Below are 24536 nucleotides of genomic sequence, written 5' to 3' on the forward strand. Positions count from 1 at the left end.
TATGACTTTTGTAAATAAACATGACAGGAGCAATTGTGGAAATGTGTTCAATCCCTTTCGATTGGAAATATTAAAAGCTCACCTTGAGTAAAAAAATTGTGCCAAATACCTCACCATTTGGTCATCGTGTGGTCATTGAGTAGCCATAACATCATTCCCTCCTTTTTTTATTTAAATTATACAGATAACTATATTCTAGAGAAAGGCACTAATCCTGAACTCAAAGGTGCGTCATTACAAAGCTATTGGTCAAAGTGGATTTCACGAATAGATTTAACCATGGTGCATTTTTATTACCTTTGCCATTTTGTGTAATGTTTCACAAACCTCACATTGGCATGATTGGTAAAGTTGAAAGTGGAAAACTTGCCCTAAATTGTTAGAGTGACCAAAATTCGGCACAGAGAATAATTTCATATAGAGAATGTATTTTATTACCCAGTACGTCTTCAAAAAGAATATAAAGGGTAAGTTTGCTGCTCACCAATCATGCCAATGTGAGCTTTGTGAATCACTGTACAAGAAAAACAAAGATGGTAAAAAATGAATGATAGTCAAAACTCTTTGTGAACTTCACTGTGACCTATTTTGCTTTGTAATGATTCTCAGTACAATTTGACTTTAAAGAAGGAAAATAATTCTGGCTATTTAGGAACATACAGTGACCAAAGTGGCCACAGTAGACAGTACGTCACATGATATTTGGCACAATTTTTACTCAAGGTGAGCCTTTAATATTTCCCATGAAAAGGGATTACGCATTTCATCATGTTCATAGACCTACAATTGCTGCTAAGTCATGTTTATTTCAAAATTCACACATTGGATAAACGGTCAAAGTGGCCAAAGTGGTCACATTTTGATTATGTACTATTAGTAATATCATATTGAATTAAATAATTTGTAATTGATTATGATTGATACAACAAATCTTACAAAAATATAGAGCAAGATCATTGGAATGCTTTTGATACATGTAATTGTCATTGCTAAATGTAGGGACCAAAAATGACCACTAAGTAGTCATTAAGACTGATATATTCTAAATCATTGTATTAATCTGGTGCAGAAAGTTTTTGTAATATGTCTTATCTAACATCATTCTTGAATTCGTTTCCATGAATTACAAAATGGTTAATGTTAATGTGTCATGAAAATGACCAAAGTGCATGGTCAAACAACCTTATGCGTACTTGATGTAAAGGTTTTTATCACATTCATTAAACTCTTGATTATTGGTGTAGTAGCTCAAGCTGAAAATAATATTAAGCAACATTGAGCTCTTTTTAAATCAAATAATGTGTGGTCACGAGAAATTATCGAGGAAAGGTGATAAAAATTACCACAAAGTCCAATAGTTCGGCCAATAATACTGATTTATATGGAATCATTGCATTGATTTTCACCCCAAAGCTTTCAAACTTTTCCAATTTAACAATAATTGATGCTAATATTAACACAATCCTGAATTGTCTCCTCACTATGTTCACTATAGGCTAATTTAGTATACACATTGGGCAGGGGACAATCTGGCCAAAATGACCAAGGTTGTCAAAAATATTTTGGGACACTCAATTTAAAAGATTAATACACCAGTGTTAGGTGTCACAGCACACCCTTGTAACGATTATAGTAACATTCAAAGTATTTTTGGATAAATTGAAGTATTGAACAGATGGTATTGGTCATTTGGGGCCAAACAGTGGCCAAATGACCATAATCTGTTAAATGGGGTCATTAAGACTGACATATTGGGAATCAGCATGAAATTCTACACAAGAACGACATATGCATCATTCCCATTTTATAAAGGAGGAAGATAAAGCACACTGAAGACCTCAAATTCCTGCCGATTTGCACAGTTATTATGCAAAATTGCACGAATGGTCAGTTACCCAAAATGGTCAAAAGTCAAAACTAATGATATAAATTACATGAGGTCAAAATACTTTTGAAATGTTCATTTTAAAGGATTAATACACCAATGTTCGATGTCACAGCACATCCTGGTAACGATTCTGGTAACATTGAGGTATTTTGGATAAATTGAACTGATGTTATTGGTCATTTTTATGGCCATAAGTGGCCAAAATGACCATTAGGTGTTCAATGGGGTCATTAAGACTGATATATTTAGAATCAGCATAATGTTCTATACAAGATGGACATTTAAATGTATTCCCATTTTATAAGGGAAGAAGATAAAACACACTGAAGACCTCAAATTCCTGCCTATGTGCGAATGGTCAGTTATGTCTAAAGTACCCAAAATGACCCTCATAGGTCAAAACTGATGGAATGAGGTCAAAATAATTTTGAGATGTTCAATTTAAAGGATTAACACACCCCAATGTTAGGTGTCGCAACACACACTTGTAACGATTCTGGTAACGTTCGAAGTATTTGGGGGTAAAATGATCTGATGTCATTGGTCATTTTAAGGGCCATAAGTGGCCAAAATAACCATAAGCTATTGAATAGGGTCAATAAGACTGATATATTTGGAATCTGCATAAAATTCTACACAAGATGGATTTTTGAACGCATTTGCATTTTATATTGGAAGAATATAAAACACGCTGAAGACCTGGAATTCCTGTCTATGTGCAGTTTATCATATGCAAAACTGCGTGAATGGTCAGTTGTGGCTAAAGTACGCCAAGTAACCCTCATAGGTCAAAACTGATGGAATAAATTGCATGAGGTCAAAATACTTTCGAGATGTTCAATTTCAAGGATTAATACACCAATGTTAGGTGTCACAGTATGCCCTTGTAACGATTCTGGTAACATTCAAAGTATTTTTGGATAAATTGAACTGATGTCATTGGTCATTTTAAGGGTCATAAGTGGCCAAAATGACCTTAAACTGTTAAATAGGGTCATTTAGACTGATATTTTTGGAATCAGCATAAAATTTTACACATGAAGGACATTAAATGCATTCTCATTGTATAAGGGAAGAAGAAAAAACATACTGAAGACCTCAATTTCGTGCCTATTTGAACAGTAAATAATGCAAATTGCGCGAATTGTCAGTTATGTCTAAAGTACCCAAAATGACCCTCATAGGTCAAAACTGACGGAATAAATTACATGAGGTTGATGGTTATGATCCAGCGCACATTTTGAAAATAAATGTGGATTTCTAAAAACATCCAGTCGTAGCTCTGATCAATATTTGTAACACATTTCGGCCAAAAAATCATGAAATTTTTCATTTTTGGCCAAATTATGGCCAAAATGACCACTGCTATTGTGATTTGGCAAATGAAAGCACTTTATCTGGAATTTGTGTGCATTTTTACTTAAGATAGACCCTTTTAATTGCATGTGGCTACAAAAGCAGTCTGTTAAGGGACCATTTTCCAAAGAGTGGTCAAAATGGTCAGTTTTGGCCAAAATGACCGAAATGGCGTGAGTACGGTCAATAAAAGTGGCATTTTTGGAATCAGCGCACAATTTTACCCCGGATAAGCTTGTCAAACCTTCCCCACCAAAAATTCTGAATAAAGCCCCCTGGCTCCTAGACTATTCCGGTCATTATTCAATTGGACTCAAGATGCCCTTTTCGAACATGTCAACACATACACCATGTACACACCCACCGTCACCGCCCCCCCCCCCCGTGAGATACTCACTTTGAATGGGTGTGTAGGTGTGTGTGCGTGGTAAGGGTGAGATTTTGGGTGTAAGTGTATAGGGGGAGGGTGGCTTAATAAAGTTTCGGACAGGGATTATCTACGAACTGGCAATATAAGAGTCCATATTCTTAAACCAGAATTTGTGATGTGAAACAAGAAAGATTAAAGTATTAAACAGCTCGACTGCGGAGAAATATGCCCCAATAATCACGACAGCGGATATGGGGAATTTAAGACTGTGAGCGTCTAACTCTCCCATTGTTTTCTGTGGCGAACCCGTTGAGCATGCTATTGTCAATGGGTGAGTGATCTTTATTTTTCATGATCATAGGCCTGGGCAATGACTAAGAACAGTTCGATGAGTATCAATGCCAAGCAATCCTGAAAGGTCAATAATGTCCAATTCTCTTGATGGAGAAGCTTATATCATGGCCCTGTTTGCTATTACTTTAGGCCAGTAAGTGTACTACTAACTAATATTAATAATAAATAATCACATTTCATCTATTTTAGTGTAATGATGTAATGCTTATATCACTCTACATATCTCCCTGCAGCTTACGGCCCCACATCTTCACCCGTGAAGTACTGAATTTTAAAGCTTAAATTATTGAACATAATGGCACACTAGTATTGTAATGATGTACTCACTGCAATATAGATAAAAACATTAATTTAATTCTACTCACATTGATTTTACTTTAGAACAAATTCACCCCCCTCTTCTATTTCTTCTGTTGTTATTCTTCTTTTCCATCTTATTATTCTTGTTGTTCTCATCCTTCGCCCGCTTCTTCATCTACTCTTCTTACTCCTTCTACTTTTCTTTATCTTTTTTTCTTCTTCATATCCTTTGTCGTCTTTCATTATTCGTTTTTCTCCACCTCATCCTTTTCTGCTGCTTCTTTCTCCCCCCCTCCCCTTTTTCTACGTCTCCTCTCTTCTTGTTCCTTTTCTCTATCTTGCTTTTTCCTCTCCGTATCCTCCGTATTCTTTTTCTCCCACCCCATTGATTTATGAAGATAAAATTATAATGAAATAATAATAATGTAAACGAAGATAATACTTATAATAGAGAAATGAAGATGATTGCGATAGTAACAGCGGTGATAACGATGTCGATAACTATGGGAGGTTATAGACCATATGTACAGCACAAGGTATCAGGCGCAATTTCAAATATGATTACATGACGATTTCGATACGAAATATTCATCATAAATCTAGATCCAGTACATTAATATACACTTATCTTTGTAGAATAATGAAATCGCCGCTCAATATCGGTAATTCTGATGATCAATAAAACAGAAAAGCATACGTAGGACAGTGTATTATAATATTGCCTCGAAAAATACCTGACATTTGATGGAATTCTGTGCTTACATCGCTCATTTCTCATCATTTTTACGATTTTCTTTCACAGGGCTATTTGGCAAATATTTTTCATTTATACAAACAAACACTTCGTTTTAAATTTCATTGGATTCTGATCGAACGAATTTTCAGATCGTTACCACAATTTGTATTTATCTTCAATTCCGAACATAACGTTTAATACGTTAAACCAATTAAACGAAGTTATATTTTAGTCTATTATATGTTGTTTTTATGTTGTACTCTCATACCCCGAGAGGGGATCGATAGGGTGAATAAAATGTAAATCTAAATCAGGGGCGGATCAACCCTCCGCCAATAGGGGGGGGGGGTATTTTTTTCACCCATATTTTCCCCGATCGGCCGCCCAAGGTTGATTTTTGCTTATTTCTTTGAATTGGTTGTCCCAGTGGCGTAATGATTATTAAAGTTCTTTTCTAAGTCTTCCCCTCACCTTATTCAATCGCCTTCCTCCTTTTATGTTTCCCCTTCTTTTTTCTCCCCTCTTTTTCTTTCTTTCCCTTTTTTTCTCCACCAATAGGGGGGGGGGGGGGGGCCCTATGTAAACTATCCAACCAAGAATTGGGTCTATACAACATAGTGTCTAAAGGCCAGGGGCGGATCCATGACAGGGGGAAAAAGGTTTCGCTTTCAAGGGGGGGGGGCACTCTTCTGTTTTGGCTGCATTTTGCATTACAAATTTTAATTGTGCCTCTCATAATGGGGGGGGGGGGGGAGGGCAAGGGGCACCCCCCCCCCCTGAATCCCCCAGTGATCGAAGGGTACCGGAAATTTGAGGATGCTAATTCATTCATGGCATACAATTTTCGAAATAGACGACCACAATTTCGTAAATATCCAGTCCACGCGCATGCGTGCTCTCATTCCGAAGACGCAAGTCATGATTTTTGGAAAAAATAGTCCCCCCTCCCCCACCTGATCACGGCCTTTGCGAGAACACAACTCTGCTTTCTCATGAATATTGATTTCGATGCACAGGCAGAAATCGGGATGCGCACGCATTTGGTCAAACAACAAAAAAGATTAATATTAATCCATGACAGTCGTTTTTAACACAATCGAACATTGACGTCGAGGGACATGGAATCTCTAATCTGGAAAACCCCTCTGAAATTTCCGAGTTTTTTTCCACTCTTTCAACTATATTTCCTCCATTTTCTTTCACCCTTTCTCTTTTTCCATCCCAATATTATTTTTCTTATTTCTCTCTGTTTCCCCTTCCTTTTCTCTCCCTTTGACTTCTTAGTTTTCTTTTTCCTCTTTTCACAATCCCTTTTGGTCCCACTTCTTTAAAACATGGAGATAAAGAAAATTAAGAGACAATATGTTATCCTTGGGAAATGGTTGAAATTGTTGAAAATTTGAACAAACTATTTAAAACAATTTCTAATAAATCTTTGAAAATCTTTGATCTACTATGCCTGATAGTGTCAAGCTGTTTCGGTCATATTTATTTTGTCATTCTACTTCCTTCTGTTTTTTATACTTTTTTTTTGGAGGGGGGCTCTTGACACTTGTTTGAGATGCGAGAAATAATTAATATTCCAAGTCGACGTAAATTCCATGAATGGCTTGGGCCTAAGAAACGAAAATATGTGGAATCTTATTTTCCTACCTGAAACATCATGAATTGACTCCCTTCTAATTGCAAAAACGAGGTTTTCATGGTTATTGCAGCAAATTGGAAAGATCAGTAACGATTTACGACACGTGCGTGATGTTTTAGCTACCGTGGCTTTGTGAATGCACCCGAACTTCCATTATAGATGCGAACCACAGTTTAGAACAGTGACCCGAACTATCGATCCGACAGTCAATATGAACGAAGGCACACATTTGTTTTGGTCGTAGAGGGAGCTATTTAGAATAGATTCTTCGGCGTTTCGACAAACATTAAAGGGATGCTAAAGTCGCTATTCATGTACGTTGAAAACCATTCGCTTGACTTATAAGGCGCCCATCTGTATTGCGATCATTTTGGAGCAGCGAAAAAAATGTTGCTGAGGGTGGGGTAGATTATTTTGTTGGATCGCTGATCGTTATTCTTCGGTTCTTCAACTCTGCATGTACATACACGCGTCCGATATTACTCAAATTGTGCGATAGCGATATATCGTATTATTATTGTCGCGGCCAAGTTTGTGTTGTCTCGGTCTCGGAAATCAGCGTAAATTTATCTTCTTGTTGCGATTTTTCTTTAATTCAACGATAGTAATGATGGATTTTGACATTTCGGACATCTCTATCGCCGATTTGTCTTTGGCCGACGTAGATATCGAGGTGGAGGACCCAGTATGCTGCACGTGTACTGGGTCCTGCTTCTACGGAACGGGGAAAAGAAGTTGCCCCTGCAAGAGCGGGGGAAAAATTGCACGAGAGTCTGCCGTTGTGGAGAGAAGCGGCCGTGTCGCAACAGGGCACCAGATGTGTCTACCTCTGTAAGTAGAATCGATTGCCATGAAAGTTTGAGGCGTAATCATAATCTTGAAAAATATATTCACATTCTAGCAGGGGAAATGTAGGTTGAAGTTCGTTTATTACTCCAGGATTTTCATCTTGCATCATGAGACACGTCTACCATATACCAAGTACCATTGTCTACATACCGGTAGTCATAATAAAGTTAGGCCTAGCATTATAGCATGACTGCACTGATGACAGCTGAGAGTGAGTGAGTCATGAAAAGTTAAAAAAGAAAAAATGGTCAGGAATTTTACCTAACCCAGCCAGGTAGCTCCGGCCCGCAAAGCGGGCCAGAGTGAGAGCCCAGGAGTCCACCGTGCATTTATCATAGACACGGTACGGGACTAGAATAGATTGTGGTCTCATCAATATAAATTGGCATTGGATTGGAAACAAAATTGTGAAAACGGAAATTATGCACTTACCATGATTATGATTTATATGGATGAAGGTATCGTGTGGAAGTATCCTGTCTTCCTTAAACCAAGGGATTTTTGAGGCACAGACTGGAAGTTGGAACCTCAAATTAAAAAAAAGTTATGTTACAATACCTCTCCTAAGTTAATTCTTTCAAAATTCATTAGGCCTACATGGCCGAAGGAGAGAACCTTTCAGTTTTTTTAGGTTAGAACTTCCAGTCTGTGACTCGATGTCAGGATACTGCCACACGATAGCTTCATCCGTATACCAGTAATCGTGGGAATTAGTGTATAATTTCTGTTATTATGCAATCTACCCTAGTCCCGTGTCTATGGTAAATGCACGGTGGACTCCTGGGCTCCCTGGGTTAAAGTTTACCCTGTCCTCGCTGGTATGGTTGTAAGGTTTCAAAATGCAACTTGTGAAATGATATGTCTACATGTATGGTACAAAAGTAACGTTATTAACTGTTCATTTTGTCAGCATTGATGATGAATTTTTTTCCTCTCCCTGGCTTGGACTTGTCATTGTGTCCAACACATGACTGATTTCACGATAAGGCCAATTTTTGTGTGTTTTGCGTCACTGGCGTATCTAGGAGTAGGATTTTCCAATGAGGGGGGGGGGCAAATTCATCCACCCAAAAATTTGACAAGCATAAATAAAAAAGTCTTCAACCAATAATAAAGGGTTTCATACCAGGAAAAAAAATTGACAAGCAAAAAAAAAGGTCTTCAAGACCTTCTCAAAGGAGCGGGTCACTTGTGGCTTGTTAGGGATCAGTTGTGACTCGCCATACTCCTACATGTAGAATTTATTTGTGCCTCAGGCAGGCTCTGGAACATGCAACGACCAAAACAGTACAAATTTTGATCTGTAATATACCAGATTCAGAAGTATATTCTAAAGTTATTCCAAGCCAAAATTTGTTAAATGATATTGAATATCAAATATTTCACATAGTGTGTTCTAAATGCTTTCTCCTTCATCAAAATCATACATTTAGTCATGTGTAATAGTATAAATGGATGTATATTTTGGCAGTCCTGGGCCACCCTTTTTGGCAGGCCTTGGTTTTGGGGTAAGGTATTATAATATTTTCTTCAAATTTTGATGAGATTTTATGAATACAATAACTTGTATTTATTTCTCAGGAATCCAGTGACGAGGAAGCAAGTTCAGGTGCAACACAACCAGTCACCAAGTCCAGACGTCTTGAAACAGCAGAGGATCAACACAAAGAGACGTTACAGGTACAGTGAATGTAAACACACTTCATATTATTTGGTTAAAAAGAAATATGAGTAGCTGATTGAAGTCTTTCTTGAACTTAGTGAGTAGTAGGCGATGGTTTGTGTACGCTCCACTTCGCAATACTACCATGTCAAGTCCATAAACCATTGGATTGTCGATTCACTGCAGCGTCATTTTCGTCATGAAGTAGTATAATTGATGCGAAATAATGATCTTGCCAAGAATCTATAAGATGTACTTCAATGATTGGCAATTATTTCACTCCTTTTTTATGCATCTATTAGTCTCTAAATCTATCCGTACCTACTTCTTCACACGTAAATTCACCGCCAATTCAAATACATCACAATTGTAAGAATGTATGGCCAGCAGCTGTGGCATTACTTGTGATTGCGAATGTCTTGTTTTTTGAAAAATGTGTGAAGAAATATGTACAGATTTAAAATTAGATTTTTAAGATTTTTTAAAGCATGAAAAAGGAGTAAAATAGTTGCTGATCAGTGCATCTTATAAATTACTGGTAAGTTCATTTTTCGCATCAATTATACTACTTCTTGACGAGAAATGACGCTCTAATGAATTGACAATCCAATTCATATGAACTTACCCTGATGATTTGTGCAGTGTTTTCTAGAGTGGTGATTAGTGAAGTGGAGAGTACATAAAACCATCACCTTTGCTGGGAGATGGAATACATGTAATTCTTTAGTTATCTGCCATTCCATAGTACATTGCTACTTGCTAGCTTTTTTCACTTATTGTTTACCAGTAGTCTGTATTTCTCCATAAAGTATTCTACAATTTATACAATTACATTTTTAACAATATTTGAATGGAGATGTTCATGGTAATAGTTTCATGTATTTTAGGATAGCAGGAACAATTTTGCTGTTCATTGTTATGTAGGTGTATATAAATTTCTAGTAATTTATTATTGTCATATGGATAATTGCTGGTTGTTATTTAATTTATACAATTTCCCCCTATATTTTATAGAAATTTGTGAGTGGTCTGGACACTGATCAAAGAGGGGATCTCCTTGTTTCACTGCTAGCAAGATTTCCAGAGGCATTTATGGATGCCATGGCTGCCACCCAACCTGAACCTCCGCTACCCTTCGACGACCCATCCTTGCCAGCTCCACCCTACTGCAGGTGTGGGAAATGTCGACCAATGCCAACAGATGTTGAAAATGTGTGCTGTGGTTTTGACATCTGTGTGTCGACAACGCAAGCATTTGCTGATGCAGTTCTTAATGGAAACGTCCTTGCTGCTGCAATGCGTGCAGCAAACAATGAATTTCCCAGAGACATAGCTCGTTCGAATGAGTCTTATCGGCACTATGCGTATAAGCAATTCGTTCTTATTCACCATGGCCGTCTTGGTGCAGGAATCCGGAGAGTTGTTCCATCGTGTTCGGCACTGAGAATTCGGCGTAGTTTCCCTGCACCGAATAACAGATACAAAGGATTTGTTGATGGAGTCCAAGACTAAGTGTCTTATGTAATCATTGTGTTTGTGAGGTGATGTACATATACATTCTGCCTTCAAGTCATCGCTCACCTAATCAGACAAGTAACTTTGAACTTTCTTGCCTGTCTACTGGTTTTTATTTGCCCCAAGCAAGCGGGTAGGTGGGTTTTTAGAACCCTGCCCCTTGGCTTTTAAAATGATTAGGAATAATTCTAAAAATATAACAAAATGGATAACAGTAGCAGCACCCTTATTGGAAATTTGATAAAAATGGTTAATGGGGTAATTTTATGCCAAATAGTTAGTAGTTGTAGACAAAGTGGGATACGACCATATGATAAGACTAAACGAAAATTAGAGATTTTCAGTGGTATTCAGTCTTCAAAAATCACAGCCTGTCATGTTATGTTGCATAGAATTTGTGAAAGTTATTTTTCTAATGCAAACAAAATAGTTCATGCAAAATTATGTATAAAAAACAGACTTTAATCTTGAAAATTTATACATGATAACAGTCTTCATGAATTATAATGAGTTATAATGCATTTAGGCTATTGTATTGTTTTATTATCATGTTACATCATTGGTTCACATAATCTGTATTATTGATATTTTGCATCCTTTTTTATTTCATTCTTTTTATGAGAAATACATGTGTAGTTAATATGAACTGTAATTTTATATTAAGACTTTTGTGTATCTTAGTGTTAAATGAAATATGTACTCTTGCAATTTCCTTGCATATAATTTTTTAACAAACTGTGACTTCACCTTGCCTTTTTATTGTTTAGACATTTTCTATTAGATGTGGAGATTTTTGTACTTTTGCAACCAGTTTCAAATTATAATATGCATGTAGTATGTTATACATGTATGTGCAGGATACGATAGTATGGTTATTTATGTCACCAAGACTGATCATATCTCAAACATGTGATTTTTTTTTTTATTGTACTAGAAAACCAGGCCATTTAACAACATCCTTGATGAGTTGATACCAAAGAAATTATCTTTTTTATTGCATTGTTATATTACTGTATGTACAAATGATTACCTTTTTTAATGCATTATGTCTTTTCATCTGGCCCCCATTTCAGGAAGTGTTCAACGTGATAAACAGGGTCAGTTTTTTGCATTCACATTCCATCGAGGTGTGATTTAATTCTGTGTTATTGAACAGATCTTGATTGCATAAATTTGAAACGTGATCGATTTTGAAACGGGCATCTGGGGGACATACATGTACTTTATCATGAAGACATGAACAGGATATCGTTTGTAAATTTCATTGAATAATTTGCACACCGAATCAGATGCAAGTGATTTTGATAGCTATTAACATGTTGTTGAATATAACTTATAATGATGTGGGTTGCTACATTTATCAACAATTCACCTTGAAATCTGTAAAGTAATCTTGCCACTTTTGCAATGGCTGTACTTTAAAATCATTTTTGTGCATGAGGTTGACTGCCAAAGAACAAGATAAAAATGTATCTATAACGTGCAATGTGTATGTGCTAGCAGGAAGGACAATGATTTTGTCTAGATTTATACTACCCATCAATTTATGAAAAACCTTTTTTTTCTTGCCCATCATCTGTGCTGAAATTGTAAGACACCGGTGCTCATTGACTCAAGATTACCTCTTTTATGATAGTTTATTCTATACATGTAAATAAAAAAATATTGTACTTGCCATACAGTTTGCAATATCTGTATTCCTGAAGTGTTTTTCCGTTTTTTATATCGCAAAACAATCCAGTGCCAGCAATAATCTAGTGTATGTTTTTTTTTCTTTGTAAATAAAGATTCTATCAAGTTTATGTTTCATAAATTCATGTTTCATAGATTTATTGTTTGATACGAGACTCAAGTTTAGTATTTCAATTTCCAGTTTGATATAATGTCAGTAATTTTAGCTATGATTTTTGCTCTGTCGGACTAGTGGAGTTTGTACACCATCATTTCACCATCCCCGTATACATATATTTGTTTTGGTCCATATTAGAAAATTTGCTTTCAAAATTAATCCAAACGGAGATCCAGACCAATAAGAAGATTGCTTCATCACATCCAAAAGAATTTGGAAGGTTAGAAAAAGAGTATAATTAATGTACATCAGTGGTGATTGGTGAATACAAACTGCTAAAATCCTAGCCAAAATTACTGAGTTGCATGTTACATACACACAGTGAGTTAGAAAAAATCTTTACACCTCAAAAAGTGGCAATTTAACCCTAAAAGGACGGGGGGGGGGAGGGATGATGACCACCCCCCTCAACGCTGTACCCAATTTATCTGAAATGAAAAGAGACAGCACTGCAAAAATTTCATGACTTTCTTTCAGGTCTCGCGCAACTTTTGAGAGCAATTTCATAACATACGGGTATAGCATCTCGATGCCACATGACTTTTTACAAGACAATGTCATGCGGGGGGGGGGGGGACATGATGAGCCCCCTCAACGATTTACGCAATTTATCTGAAACGAAAAGAGACAGCACTGCAGAAATTTAGTGACTTTTTTTCTTTCAGGTCTCGCGCAATTTTTGAGAGCAATTTCATAACATATGGGTATAGCATTGCGACGCCACATGACTTTTTACGAGACAATGTCATGCCAAAAATGGCTAATTTTTATACTTTGTGTTAAGTCTATGGGAGATGCAATTCATATTCATAAAAGGGTGATGATTTTTAATTGTTCTGCTTAAATTAGGGTTTAATTCAGTTCTTAAATGGTCTGTAATGATATCCATCGAAAGGAACTATGAGAAAAAGAAAATACCTAAGGAATCATAAAGACAAAGAAATACAGTAGGAAAAATTGACTTTGATATTTCTTTGTATAAATCTTTAAATTAAATTGGAAGAAAAAATAAAATTTGAAGTCAATTTATTTGTTAATTATGAAAATAATGATTTTCACAAATAAATTTGCATATTTCATCCATAATATTTTTTTTCATACTGGCTAGTAGTTTGTGTGCATGCTAAATTTTGGGGCGAATGGCGCACATCCCCCCCCCCCCCCCCCCCCGCCCTTGCTACATCTCGATTAGCCCAGTCCTTTTAGGGTGATGATATGTCCTGTAGGAGTACATGTATCATCACAAGATACCATTGGGACATGTATGTTTATGCTCAGCTAATCAGGAGGTATTCTGTACTGTCATGTGTCAAATACATGAATTCTAATCCTGCATGAGTTGCATTACCATTCATTGGGAAATACCTTTTGCTTGCAATGTGCAAATTTTTCAATTTTTCATGTTAAATCAATATAAAATGTGTTTTGCAAAGAAATTAACTGCTACTCTTATAGGATTATTACTTCATGGGCATCTTCATCATCAACTGCACCCATGGCTTACTTTGACACAAATGAAATTTTACATCACATCAAAGAATACCTCCGGATTATCCCAGCATAAACATATACCATACAAAAATATCAAATTATTTGGGAGAAGATACTCTTTCAGGACATAAATAATGGCTTTGTGTTCATAGAACTATTTTCTGACTAAATTGGTTTGATAGATTTAATTAACTGGCTAGTAAAATTGACCAGTAGAAGATGGATATTATTTATTTTCAAATAAATGCCAGGAAAATTGACACTTGACTCGAAAACACACACATTACAAAGCGAAATTGTATTCTGACCACCCCATGACCCCCCCCCCCCCCAAAAAAAAATATATAAATAGGAACAATATAAAACTAATAAACGTAAAAATGGAAAACAAAAATAAGAAATTGATCATTATAACTATACAAAATGAACAATAGTCACTGAAAACATTTATATTGCATTGTCATGATTCATGAATATGCAATTATAACTGGCCTGCTGATGTCATCTCCTCCCCACGTACCCTTTTTATTGTCTTCCTGTTGTCATACTTGTGTGTCACCCTTGTAAACAAAAGTTACTAATAGTATGCAAGTTGCTGAAACATTGCTGAAAAAGAAAGCTTCAACAATGATTATGTCAAAAAAAATCAGTTGCCCATCCTACTTATACATTCTTCGAGAAGAAATAAATGCATGATAAAAATGAAAGAACAGGTGGGGAGATGACATCAGCTCATCCATTGCATAATCATGAGGACATGCATATAAATCTTCATCAAAAAATTCAAAACTTTGATAATTTTTTTTCTAATTCCTTTTCCAATTTAGTTGAAATTTTCAATGGTTTGATTATTACTCCTTTTATTTGTTCAAGGGCCGCTATTCATATCATGAAAGTAAAATAGGGCCCAATAAAAAAAATCAAATGATAAAATTTTCAGACAGGAATCCCCCTTCATGATGTACATGTACATGTTTTGTTTTGTCTGCAGTTTTAAACATCTATCAATCATAATACATGCACACTAAATAATAAAAAAACTGAGCAGCTAATAAAATTCGCACCAAACATTTATTTTCTTTACAAGTACATGTACATTGAAATCGCAATAATGAAGATACATGTGATATATAAACAACTAATTAGGATGATATGATATACATGTAAGTTTGTTTATTAGCTTTCATTGATGCAATGTGTCAACATACACTGTAAGTGTAATTTAGGTCAGCTAGTGGTCATAATCATTTGCTAGTTAGTTGTATGATAACTGGAAATGTGAATGCGAAGAGTTTTAGGTAGGCTAAGAAAATAATCTTTGAGTGCGAAAATAATCCTGTCTACATAGCTTTCACGATTCTGGTCCACTGATTTTAAAAAAGGTGAAATTATTGCTCTGTAATGACTTCATTCCAAGGAAATATTCCTGTCGATAATGGTATTAAGCTACCATGATTTGATGTATCTCATAAATTTTTATCAAACTCAAGTTGCCTTTCAGAATTGTAATACCAAGAATTGCTAACATTTGTGAACAAAAAGAGCATCAATATAAAATGAATTCACATCTTACAGCAATCTACCTTACATGTACGTATGGTACCAAATGCCCAGCAAATCCTTGCTTTCAGATAAGCTTATTATATCGCCTAAAACAATGTTTCTTTTGCATATAATTACTACATATATATGTCAACAACATCAAATGAGAGATGGAATTAGAAGTGGCACATTTCAACTCAACATACTATAAAAATGGTCATTTGGTAATTGACATGGAAACTTCTTGGGACCCATACGGTCAGATGGAGTTAGCATGACGTGCTCTTCTAATCTCCTCATTTCCCCCCCCCCCCAAGATCACAAGCTATCCAAATTATTTTGAAAAGTTTATAAATCTGTCCATTCACATCTGCATGCTCTTTTAAGCTTTCTCAAAATGTTTTTTTTTTTAAGTCAACCATGACCTTGCTAACTACAAGCGCTAAAATATATTTATATTTTGATTTTCAAGTGTGAGGAGATAACAGCATTGCGTGTGTGAATGTGTAGGCTAATGTGAATGGACACCATTCATCCACATGATAGGTGGATTGTTGAAATCATTGCAAATCTCATGTGGTCTCATCAATAAAAAGATGTGCACAACAAAAACATTGTTATTGTGAACAGACATTTAAATTGTTTTTGAATGACAATGAATTATTTCATCAAATTGAAATGTGATACACACACATCCTCAACACTTACATGTATGTAATGATTACTGTCCTTTTTGTTAAAAAAAGTACATTTGAATTCTAGTTTCATAACCCTGAGGAACACATACAGATCCTCACAGAGAATTTGGTTTGTTTTAAAATTTAGAATATATTTTGATATTTTCTTACCACTGCCTATTATCTGCTTATGTACAAAACTACAGGCAAACTTGTACATGTCGCCCTTGTATATAAGGCAAATACTCACCAAAGTCAAGTCTGTAATCATATCATGCAAACAACTCTTCAAACAAATTCTCTGTGTTGTGGCCCTAAAAGATTTGACTTCTGACAAAAGTCAATTTCGGTACACATCCAGTCATAAAATGCAATAAAATATTTAAGAATAAAACAATTAATTCATTTACATGTACAATACTTGTAAAAAGTATTAATATAAGTCTGACATTTTTTCATAAACAAAGCATTGAAAATGTGTTCACCAAATTTTTGCAAAGAAAATTGGTATCAAAACACTATTAAAAAACAAAAATAGGAATAAATGCTGTTGGCATACTTTATTCAGGTTAAGAAAAACAACATAAAATGTTAGAGAATAAAAAAACCTCCAGAGATGACATCCTCTGCATTTTGCATCAATCACACTTTTCGCAGTCGAAATCTGGAAGTGGGGGGGCAGTTTGACAAGAACAAACTTGGCTTGACAAGGAGCACTTGAGACATGGTTAAATTTGAAACTAATTTGACACTTTAAATTGTAAATGAAAACACTTCAATAAAAATACTATTACAATGCAGTCTTAATTGAAGAGAATATGAAAAAAAACAATTTGAATGAAAAATTCATAAAATGTGACAAGGATCCTGTGAACAATGAAGAAATTAATTTGAGTCTGTCTTCCTCAAAATCAATTCAGATATTTCAAATGTGTAGCACAGGCAAAAAATTACTTGCATATCAACCAATGAAGTTTATTTCAAGTCAATAGTTGTATGGAGAAAAATGGAATCAGCAGTGCTAACAAGACTCCAATTTAATCTCCAGGGCATTGCTCATTCAATGCAAAGCGGCTCTGATGCTTGACTACAAGCTCTTCCGTTGGTTCTGGCCTCTTCATCGAGATGGTGGGATGGACACGTCTAGGATCATCTTCCGCCATGGAAACGTGCTGGGAAATATGACCAGGTGTTGTTGCTCGCTTTGAGTAGATGGCAGTGATGAGATCAGGCATGTAGGCATACGATTTGGGCTCTGGAACCGGAACAACCACATACTTCTTGGAGCGTTTGTTGTACTTCCTTCTCCACTTTAACTTGCCATCCTTGGTTGTGGCTTGCTTCCTGTTCGCATGAAAGTTAGTGTCGAGGACAGCAAGCTTCACTCTGCTGATGTAGCCTACCATTGTGAAGAAACTTCGCTTTGTAGCGTACATGAGGAGTGTCGAATGGAAAGCTTCCAAGCTACCAGTATGCCTGAAATCAGTATAGTACTTTAGTGTCTTCATGAACCGCTTGTCATGAAGTATGTCATACAGTTTAACGTGAGGGGTACTCCCTGGTTTCAACCAAGCCGTTTCCCTCTCTTCCATGAGCTCTCCATGCTGACACATTCCCGGTCTGTCATCAGTAGTGAAAAGCCACTCATGCTCATCAACTATATGATGCAGCATCCCATTCAGGTTCCCAGCAAGTTTTGCCACATCTCTGTCGCATGTTTTGGCAGAGTACCAAAAGTGGTTCGATATCTTTGGTACCCATGGCTGAAGATCTTCGCATCCCTTCTGCTGCGACACATTGCTCACTTTTTTCATCAAGTTCTTGCACCCGTGCCATATATCCCATTGATGTTGGATTGACTCATATTTTTTTGTTCGTTTCATTAGTGCGGCTATCTGTGGGTGGGCATCCGTGACAACACAGGTGACATTAATCTTGCTCTTCACATAGTCTAGGCCCCGCTCAAAGCCTATTCGCTCCATGTTTGGCGATTTACCCCCTGCCTCCTGCACAAGTACAGTTGTTGTATGTAGTATCTTCTTCTCCTCCTCATCACAGAAGGAGTATGTCATCATACTCGCGCTGTATCCTGGAGAATCTGCACGACCATCACCAGACAGAACCACATCACGCCCCCTGTACATCTCAAATAGTTCTTCTTGTTTCTTTGCGTAGAACTCGTTGATTGCTGGCGCAACATACAATTTCTGGATGTTAGTAAAATGGGTCCTCGATAGAAAGTACAAGTTCGTAAACTTTGCCATTGTTGCAATCTTCTGGAAACTGTTCCCAGATGCTAAAAGTGAGGCTGATACGTGGAGGTTGCCAGAAAACATGCCACGGAATTTCGGTTGGGAACTCCACGAACTTCCATGACGATTCTTACATTCCCATTTTACTAGGAGAGCTGTTCCTTTCTGCACAGTGTTGTATTGGAGCCTTGAATTGCACTTTTTGCATCGCTCCCCATGAATGTTTCTTAACAAATCTACCAGTCGATCCACATAAGCGATGCACTTCGGTGCACTGATGTGTGCTCTTGCTTCTATCTCATCCTCTTCTTCAGTACTGTCCTCTTCTCCAGTGAAATCCTCAACATCTTCCTCAGCTCCAAGATTTAGGTCAAAAACGTTGACATCCAGGCCATCCAGAAAATGTTCCTCAAACCTGTGAAAATCCATAGGAAAACAAAGAATACATGAGAATAAAAATATATGTAGTAATCATAAGACTGATGATTTATATTTTTAGGTCAACGAATGGTCATCGTATCAATAAAGTGTGACATAAACTAGCAAATCTCACCTTTGCCTACCCTATACAATATCTATGAATGAATAAAAACTTAATTTCGTGGTGTATAATTTTTTCGTTAAAATTAAGAAAAAAACATTACCATTGTAACAGACCTGCTTCATTGATTTACAAAAAAATTAGAAGGAATTTAGGTTGACTGAAAGAGAGCTACCGTTTCCCACATATAATTCGTGTAGCATCTACGCACTCATTCAAAATGAAAGTTATGCATATTTTGGTATGTTGCATTGCCAAAATTCAAATCGAATGCATTAAAATTTTCAAATAAGGATATAATTTTATGTTTATCAATAATTTGGAGAGTTTCCCCGTATCCAAATATTAATGTCCAGTTATTTTTTCTTAGCCTGACATGTGCCTTTGTGCCATAACTAAATCTGATACAAATAAAACAATACTGCTGATTTCTACATCTCATATGAAATCATGAAAATCATCTTTGCTTAAAATCTAAGGTTTATGACCAATTAAGATGGAATAAAAGTCCAATATGTTGCCATTAATCATGTCAAATGTGAGTCATAGACTAGAGGGAGCTCAATTATAAAGGCACAGATTGAATCTTCACAACTTTACATGATAGAAATTTGGAATGTGTATCCAATATCACTTGTCAAATAAAGGGTTGACTATTTGTGAAATTCTTATCTTTTAACCCTAAAAAGACTGGGGGGGGGCTGATTCAGCCCCCCCTCGACATTTTTCGCGATAAATCAGCCGCGTGAAATTTTTTGACCGCGTCGCTCGCTGACTTTTTACTTTCAAGTCTCGTGCAACTTTTGAGACCAAAATTGTGACCCCCGGGTACGCGGTTCCAAAATTATGCAACATTTCGTAAGTGCATGCAGACCCAAAATTACTCCAAAATGTGAATTTGTGTACAAATCCAATGCAAATAGTGTTCTTAGCCAAAATTCATAAATGTATCATTAGTTTTCCTTTTACTGCTTAAAATCAATTAATTTTATCTTGTTTATGGTCAAAATAAAGTCCCCAACAATTTACATTGAAAAAACAATAAAAAACAAAAAGTCGAAAAACAAAGAAATACATAAGAAATTTAGAAAACAATAGAATACATAAGAAAATAAATGTGATTTTGAAATTTTTTAAAAATCAATTTGATCAGATGCCTATCTAGAGTATGTGAAACAAAAATTAGCATTTCAGGGGCATTATTTTATCAATTAGAGCAAACTTAAGATTTTACGCATAAATTAGCATAATTAATGAGACATGAGATTTTTTGCAAAATTTGATGTTATAGTTTTGTAGATAATGCCATGGGTAATGCGTGTGCCAATTTTCGTCGCGATCGCGCGATCGACAGCCGAGATCATCAGCCCCCCCCCCCCAGTCTTCTTAGGCGTCGAAATAGCCCAGTCTATTTAGGGTTAAAGGTGTGATTTAAATCATGATCTGCAAGTTATAAAATAAATTGATTAATTTGATATTCTGATTTTCTAAAACCAAATATTATGATTCAAATCTGTGATTTGATATTTGTAAATTGCTTTTGGTTGCTAACCCTGTCAAATAAACTTTTTAAGTTAACTTACACATATTCTGGAGTGTCTTCTGCGCGATCCACTCCTTGCTGTGGTACAGTTGATGTTATCTGTGCATTCTCAGCAGGAAATTCTTCATAATTCAAACTATCCTCCGAGTCTGAATCTGGAAAGTCTAAGGGTTCCCTGCAAAAAAAAAAAGAATGAAATAAAAAATGAGTTTAAATAATTCATTCATCAGTTCTTTGCAATGTGCATGTAATTCATTGTACTTCAAAGATTCATGAAAACAAACACCTGAAAAGACAATACAGAAATAAAATCCTTTCTGCTAATCCCCAAAACTGAAATATAACAGTTAGTTGAAGAAATCAGATACCAGAAAAAGATAGCAGCTAACTACTAGTCTTGAATATTGACCATGACAAAGACTGAGATGCTCAGTTTCTGAGTTTCATCCAATGTGAAGAGGATCAACAATGGAAATTATGCATCAAAGCTGAAGATTGAATAATTTAAAATTGAATACAAAATAAATAACTGGAGAATTCATTAACATTCATGATGTACAGTTTTGTAAAAGCATGTGTTTGCCTAGAAAGGGATTAAACTAATGAATCAACAAAAAGTCAAATTCTATGTAAGTTCAATATACCTGAAGTATGTATGATCTAGCAGAGGAACAGAGGCAAACAATTTCTTCCTTGAACTGGATTTAGACAAACCAGAAGCTGCAGGTGCAGGGAAAATACAACCTTCAGTGGGTTCGTCAGATGGAGCTACATCTTTTGGTGTAGAGCTGACAGCAGGGGCTGTAATATCAATGGGAAAAGGGGAAACAATATAACCATATTGAAGGTAAACAAGAAAATAATCATGTGAATTTGCATGACCTCTGTAAGCTTTATGACAGGTACATCTAAATCACATTTGAAGGGAACAATTCACATGGTTCTTTACTTCTTTCAAGAAGGATGATACCCAAATTAATAGATTTATAATAGTTCTTGGGGAGAAAGTTGAAGTACAGTGAGTATTCTCACTGCATTGTATCAATAATACATCATTCAAAAGCTCAAAACGTGTTAATCACATTTTATTATACATACCAAAGTGAATTGAAGGACCGGCTGGTTCTTCCTGCATTGCATCGGCATGCTGTGATCGGTGGGCTGGTTCACTCCTGAAAACAGCAATGACAAAGTTATTCAATAAAGTATGCAATTCATTTAATGGTATCTTGTCTAACTACTTACATTCAACTATCATTATTCAATGACCAATATTGAGAATATATATCCCAACACAGCACAGCCAAATAGATCTGAAGAAGGATGAACAAGAAAAGAAATGTCTTCACTTGTGCCCAGCCTTTTAAATTTTTGCTCTATCAAATGATCTGAACTTTGTAAAAGTAATTTATACTGTGATTTACATGCACGCATAACTTGATTGATCAACTGCAACCAAATGAGCAGTATCCTATATTTAGAGTCCATGTAGAGCATTCCTCAATTACATCCTCATTTCAATATAGAGCCCACATCATCTGTATGTAATTTTCAGTTTGACACCTTCCTAACAAGATCACATGAGTAACATTTTGACAAATATTTGAAATTCTATTTCTTGTAATACTCTGCCCATTTCATATATCTGTAGGCCTATTTATTTCATTCAATTTTATCTAAATAACTATTTTTGGGGGGTTGCCTAGAGATCTACTGCTTAAAAATATTATTTACAGCAGGTACAGGCATAATGCAATACCATACACTATTGCTATTAACAATAAACTAAACAAAAATGTACCTCTAGAGTCTAAAGAGCATTTTCTCAATATTTGTATGAGCTAATCAATTAAAGTGGTCTAGTATGTTACATGTTGTTTGTTGAGGGTCGTTTTTGTGCATGTACAGTGCTTTCAATTCATGGAAGTCAGGAGAGCGATTGAAGTGTCAGAAATCGTTCAATAAATCCCCAGAAATTGACAATATTTAACAGTCACAGGTTAGCCAATGACAAATGACAATGCAATGTAGGTCATGACTCGGTCTCGACTATCGGTGTCGAACATAGCCTTGAGGACTCCGTGATGATATTAAAAAATATTTTAACATATACATGTGCTTCTTCATCACCGAGCCTTGAAAGTACAATTTATAGATACATGTACATGTAAATAATGTAATGAAATTTGAAACTTGATTAAAAATAATTATAATTTATTCATAATCACGCATTAGATTTTATTACTAGTATTTGTCAAATAAAAATTGTCATCTCTAAATTGTTCTTCAAAACGGCATTTTGTAACATCGCTAATCGAAGGTACATGTATGTCATAACAGAGCGGTTCAAGGGTCAATCCTATTGTATATGCTTTAATGACGGATCAAGGGATCTACAAGTACACGAGATCGGTCTGGAAAGAAACCTCTCATTTTTCACATTCATACTCATACACTGTAGTGAAATAATTTTTATCCCCTCATATGCATTAGGCGTATGAATGTTCATAAAATAAGTACATACAATGTATACAAACTGATTTCACCCTGGCCTCTAAATATGGATTTCTAAATCCATCAGGGTGTAGAGGTCTCGCTTACATGTATGCATCTATGGGAAGTTTCAAGGCTCCACGATGAAGAAGTATATGTCAAAATATTAAAAATTATTTAGATGTAGAGTTTTGAGGTGCAGATATTTTTTGGCATCTTGCGAGATTGTTTCAAGGAGACAAAATATTAAAATTGATTGAAAATATTGGACGAAATGAATATTTTGCCCCACCCACAAGATTATCATTGGTTAATAAATGATTGTGCGCATAAAGCTATTGTTACGTCACAACGAAATTGCGTATTAGTTGCGCTCTTCATAATTATGCAGATGATGCGATGCAAGCTACAGCTACATGTAATTTATGTGAGAATTTTACGTACAATGCAATGCATGTGTGTGAATTTGTTAGGCCTACTACTAAATGAACATTAATTTATGTTTAGATTTGTGGGGGTATCTTGGATGACCAATTTTTGTGGGATGGGAATTTTCGTGGGATAGAAATATTGTTACTCGTTGAAGAACAATATTTGATTCGTCTTTGACTCATCCAATAATGTGCTTCAGCTCGTAAATATTTCAAAGCATCACACTCAAGGCCATCCAATAAGGCCAATTCGAACAAGCAGTCTAGATACACTGTACTAGATAAGTGATGTAATGTACAATATTTTCATAATTTTGAAAAATAGAAAATGTTCTTTACTTTTTAGAAATACTAAGTACGCATATAGTCCACTCATCCTTACCGGATCTTTATAGGAGTGAGTCGAGGAGGATCCCTAATAACTTGAGCCTGGGGTGGCTCAGCGACTTGAAGTTGAGGTTGAGCTCCAACATCAGAATTAGATCTACTACCACCACTCTCAGTGACACAGCCAAGCCCAGGGGCAGAGCCAGAGCTCGAGGCAGAGCCACTCACACTCACAGCATCGCTGGTGCCGGCGGTGCCTCTTGTCCGCCCTGATAGTTCGGCGGAAGGGGTACCGGTACATGGTTTGGTTATACTAGTGCACATCGCACCATGTTGCCGCAAGAGATGATGCGCAAATTCTTCGTCGTAGTTGCTTCTTATTCCACTCTCTTTTACAAAAATTGCCCTTTGTGTCATCCAAGATTCATGCGCTGTCCGAAGCCTTACTCTTGAGCTATCCCAAGACGATTTCCCTTTCTCCATAATGCGTGATATGACAAGAAAACAGCTAGAATATTCAGCTTTAGAATTTGGTAAAAATACGGAGGCAGGCGATCGGAGACTGTGGCTGGCCGGCCGGAGATACCCGGAAGTGCGCTGGCGATCTTTAGGCTTTTTCCAAGCCTACTCGACTCGCCAATCGCCGCCCACCGCAGGCCTTCAAGCGATCGTGAACGACCGTTCCTATTCGATATTTTTCGAAAGCAAGGCCCA

At 36.2% G+C, this 24536-nt stretch overlaps 2 protein-coding genes across 2 annotated transcripts; one reads left to right on the top strand and one right to left on the bottom strand.

The window, feature by feature from the left end:
* Window positions 1-6941: 6941 nt before the first annotated feature.
* Window positions 6942-13086, top strand: LOC121420246 (P2X purinoceptor 7-like). Its single transcript, XM_041614816.1, has 3 exons — window positions 6942-7480; window positions 9080-9178; window positions 10176-13086. The coding sequence occupies exons 1-3, from the start codon at window positions 7337-7339 to the stop codon at window positions 10671-10673; spliced, it is 741 nt and encodes a 246-aa protein (XP_041470750.1). The 5' UTR covers window positions 6942-7336; the 3' UTR covers window positions 10674-13086.
* Window positions 13087-16895: 3809 nt separating this feature from the next.
* LOC121419578 lies at window positions 16896-24305 on the bottom strand. The gene is made up of 5 exons (XM_041614033.1): window positions 23878-24305; window positions 21670-21743; window positions 21216-21372; window positions 20612-20746; window positions 16896-18902 (listed from the first exon to the last, which is right to left on the bottom strand). Exons 1-5 carry the CDS (start codon window positions 24303-24305, stop codon window positions 17273-17275), a joined length of 2424 nt encoding a protein of 807 aa, XP_041469967.1. The 3' UTR covers window positions 16896-17272.
* Window positions 24306-24536: the final 231 nt, after the last annotated feature.

The sequence above is a fragment of the Lytechinus variegatus genome, chromosome 8 (genome assembly GCF_018143015.1).
Source record: "Lytechinus variegatus isolate NC3 chromosome 8, Lvar_3.0, whole genome shotgun sequence".
NCBI classification, from domain to species: domain Eukaryota; kingdom Metazoa; phylum Echinodermata; class Echinoidea; order Temnopleuroida; family Toxopneustidae; genus Lytechinus; species Lytechinus variegatus.